The sequence below is a fragment of the Geospiza fortis genome, unplaced genomic scaffold, assembly GCF_000277835.1.
Source record: "Geospiza fortis unplaced genomic scaffold, GeoFor_1.0 scaffold172, whole genome shotgun sequence".
NCBI lineage: Eukaryota > Metazoa > Chordata > Aves > Passeriformes > Thraupidae > Geospiza > Geospiza fortis.
In genome coordinates this window covers 182,446-185,956 of record NW_005054309.1, presented here as the reverse complement: position 1 = coordinate 185,956, position 3,511 = coordinate 182,446, and the positions used below count along the sequence as shown (strand labels likewise).

General features: G+C 36.5%; 1 protein-coding gene across 2 annotated transcripts in view; it reads right to left on the bottom strand.

The window, feature by feature from the left end:
• Positions 1–10: 10 nt before the first annotated feature.
• ATP13A3 (ATPase 13A3) overlaps positions 11–3,511 on the bottom strand; it is a 51,035-nt gene continuing 47,534 nt past the window's right edge. For both annotated transcript variants that reach the window (XM_031055474.1, XM_031055475.1), the window contains exons 32-33: positions 2,289–2,378; positions 11–821 (exon numbers count right to left, since the gene is read on the bottom strand). In XM_031055474.1, coding sequence (XP_030911334.1) covers positions 624–821; positions 2,289–2,378 — 288 coding nt within the window. In that variant the 3' untranslated portion in view covers positions 11–623. The remainder of the gene's footprint in view (positions 822–2,288; positions 2,379–3,511) is intronic.

Genomic DNA, 3,511 nt, shown 5'->3' with positions numbered 1-3,511 from the left:
TGCTGTGGCAGATTAAAAAATTAAACTTAGAACCCAAACATTACACCTGGAAACACTCCTTACTAATAGGGACAAACTTAGAAGGTATACACACAAACTTTAGAACCGTTCTGAGGTACAAAACTTTTCATCAGTCAAATAAAAACCAACTAAACAAACAAAATAACCCCAATCAACCAAAAAGACAGACAAAAAAAACCCCAAACCATGACAAGGTTATTATGCACCTCTAGTACAGCCATGAAACCATCACATCATAGGGTTTACATGAACACATGCCCAGATAAGCAGGTTAGAACAACTATTAAAATACTCCAGGCAAATAATGTGAACCTGTTTTAACTGCCCTGCAGTTTAAACCTTCAAAAGCATCTTGTTTAGGAACAATGAAATCTGAAAGAAGGTGGAAGGAAACACAATCATTTTTGTTCTGCCTAAGGTAACTTACATTTTTAAAATGTATAGCCATAGGACACCTGGCTCTGAATTTTGTATTCAGAGAGACAAAACAGTTGGAAATATCTGCATTAGAATTTGACATTTAGCACACTGCAGTTTCAAATAAAGCCTTAAAATTACATTCTTCTGAATACTACTAAGATACATGCCACCAGGATCCACTGCTACGTTACAGTGATGATTTGATATGAACCATTTTCTTGGGATGGTACTTTTGCTTCTGTTGTTGTCCTGGGTTTTGGTGGCCATTCTGGATCAACCAGCAGTTCCTGAGCTAGGTGCATATACTTGGCTTTTGGTGTCTTCTCTCTACAGCCAAACAGGGAAGAAAGGAAACAGACTCCACAGCGGTCCCCAGCCTCCTGCAGAAGTGAACAAATTTGAAAACTGGATTACCATAACAAAAACAAAAGTCAGTAACAATACAGTAAATAACTAGAAGAAAAACTTATTTCAGTCTTTAATTTACTATTTCATTATCACATTGGATTGGACCTGTGGTACAGAAACTCTTCTGTTGTGTCTTCTATACTATGGTAGTAATGACATTCAAAAAACATTACGAAAAAACCAAGTATTTCACATTATCATAACATCTAAGACCACCAACAGTTTTTATGCATATTCTGAAATAATTTCAATAATTACAGATAGAACAGGGAACAATAAATTATTTTACTGTTGGAGAATAAAAGCCTGGTCTAGAAAAAGCAAATTCCTAAAATCCCAAAACAATTTTTAAATCATGAATTGTTAAACTGAAGGCAGCCAGTCAGACAAAAGTAGCAGAATTTAACTTGCTGGTGAAATCTAAATACTGCAGGTATTAATAGTTATTAAAAAGGACATAAATTATTAAACTTAAGACTTCCTTCCTATGTTTCATCTCCCAGTCTTAAATGCATGTAATTTAATTAGCTGGTGAGGAGAAACACCATTCCTCATTCTTGAGACTGAATCCCTCTCAAGTCTCAGAGAGCACCTATAGTCTGCAGGGCTGACATTTTAATGGTAATATATTCTATAGTTTTCATCATGCTCTAAAAATATCTATCAATTGGTGAACTGAAGCAAATGTGAGCCTTCAGCACAGTTTCCATTCTTCAGTGATCACAAAACATTTTCTTCTACAACAGCCTCAAAAGGACAAATGTACATCTGAAGTGAATATATTTAATAAAATTCAGTGCTGAGAAATAAACCACTATAATTCTAGCAAGTACAAATGTATAATCGGCCAAAAGTAATAAGGCAACAGGCTTAAAGTAAAGCTGTTTTTTATGGGATTCACATAGATTTCCTTCATGTATTAACAGCAGAGGGGCAGACCAGACCAAAATTCATGGTCACCTGAAAAACCTTTCAGTGTCCTAAACCATCTGAAGCAGTAATAGTGTATTTTAATTTGCCATCCTGTTTTGTTTCATTTATACACGCTGAAAATTACTGCTCTCAGACAAGGACCCAGAACTCTAAACCAAATTAATTTATTTTAATTGCTTCTAAGCAAATCAAGATGTTCCCAGTCCTAGTATACTAACTTGTGACACCAAAAAAATTTGCTAATGTGGAAACTAAAGATGAAGTGAGAAAAGTCTTAAAGCAATACTCCAGGTTTGTTTCACAGTTCTTGCACACACACTAAACTCTTTAAGTGTCAATACAGAAAAAATATAAACCCAGAAGCCTTTGCTTTTAATATTCCAATTATAGAAATCTAATTTAAGCAGACTTAAGCTAAAGATAAGGCAACAGACTTATAGATAAGAGACAAAACCAAATTAATCCACATGCACTCAAATGAGGACAGCAAAATACTCGTCTCCAACCTGAGGCGGCTGGGGTATGGTGAGGCGAGATTCTCCTTGTTTGTCTCGATTGAACACAACCTTCCAAAGGATCATATCAAGGAGGACATTCTGTGAGACATTACAGTGAGTGGGAAGAGTTAAAGAAACTAATGATCAATTGTTGTTAGTGTGCACATTACAAATAAAACATGAAACAGTGGGTTAGCCGTAACTAATTCAGTGGTGAGCAAAATGGAGAGTTTATGCTACTTTTGTTGGTACTTTTGTGATAAACATTTCCATTCTTAAAGTGCTCACACAAAATTTAAGAATATGAACAGGTACTCTAAAATCAACAGCAACAATGACCAAACCTGCATCCATCTCTATGGGTAAAAAACATAAATATACATGTGTTTCAATACTCTAAAAACCTGCGAAGCACCACATGGAGACATGAGTGCTTAGAGCAGTTTCCCCATAAACCATCTTGGAGCTATCCTTTTTACTTAGTCTGCTTTAAACTAGGGACATGCTCAGAAAAGTAGCAGTGGGGTGGCAAAGCTGGGCCACCAGCATGAATAAAGGAATTTGGTTTGTGTAATTCCATGTTTTTAAAAGAGGGCAGAATTTGAATAGTATGTTGAGCACATCTGATTATCCTCATACAGCTGCATGGGCGGACTCAGGAGCTTTGAGCAAATCTGACAACACAGGAGTGAACTTGCACCTTCCATGGCCTCAAGCCTACACTCTGATCCTTGGACAAATTCCATTTCTAACATCTGACTAACTGCTGCCATTGAAAATGGGGAGCTGATTAGTCAGACTTTTGTAACAGATTTTTATAATGCTTATGATTTTATAATATACCAGAATTTGACAGTGTTTTTATAAAGCATCAGCCAACAAATCTTCAGCTTGTTAGATGTTCATTTTTGAAGCCAGTCTGATTTAAGCATGTCTATACCAGGCATCAGGGGTGAGGAGGAACAGCTGCTAGGATCTGCCCTTGTTGTGCAATATTTTCTATCATATGGTAGAAAGAATCTGCCTGCTTTGTGATCCTAGCCTGGCACCCACATGGAAGGAGCAAAAGCTTTTCAAGGCATTTCAGAAAACAAACAGAAAACAACCACAGTCAAAAATTATTCCTGTTGTAGAAGCAATGACAAAACTACATATGATCATAGCGTGACACAAAAGCGTCACACTGGCAAGTGTGACTAAGGAAGATCTCATCCTCCTGTATCTCATAATTA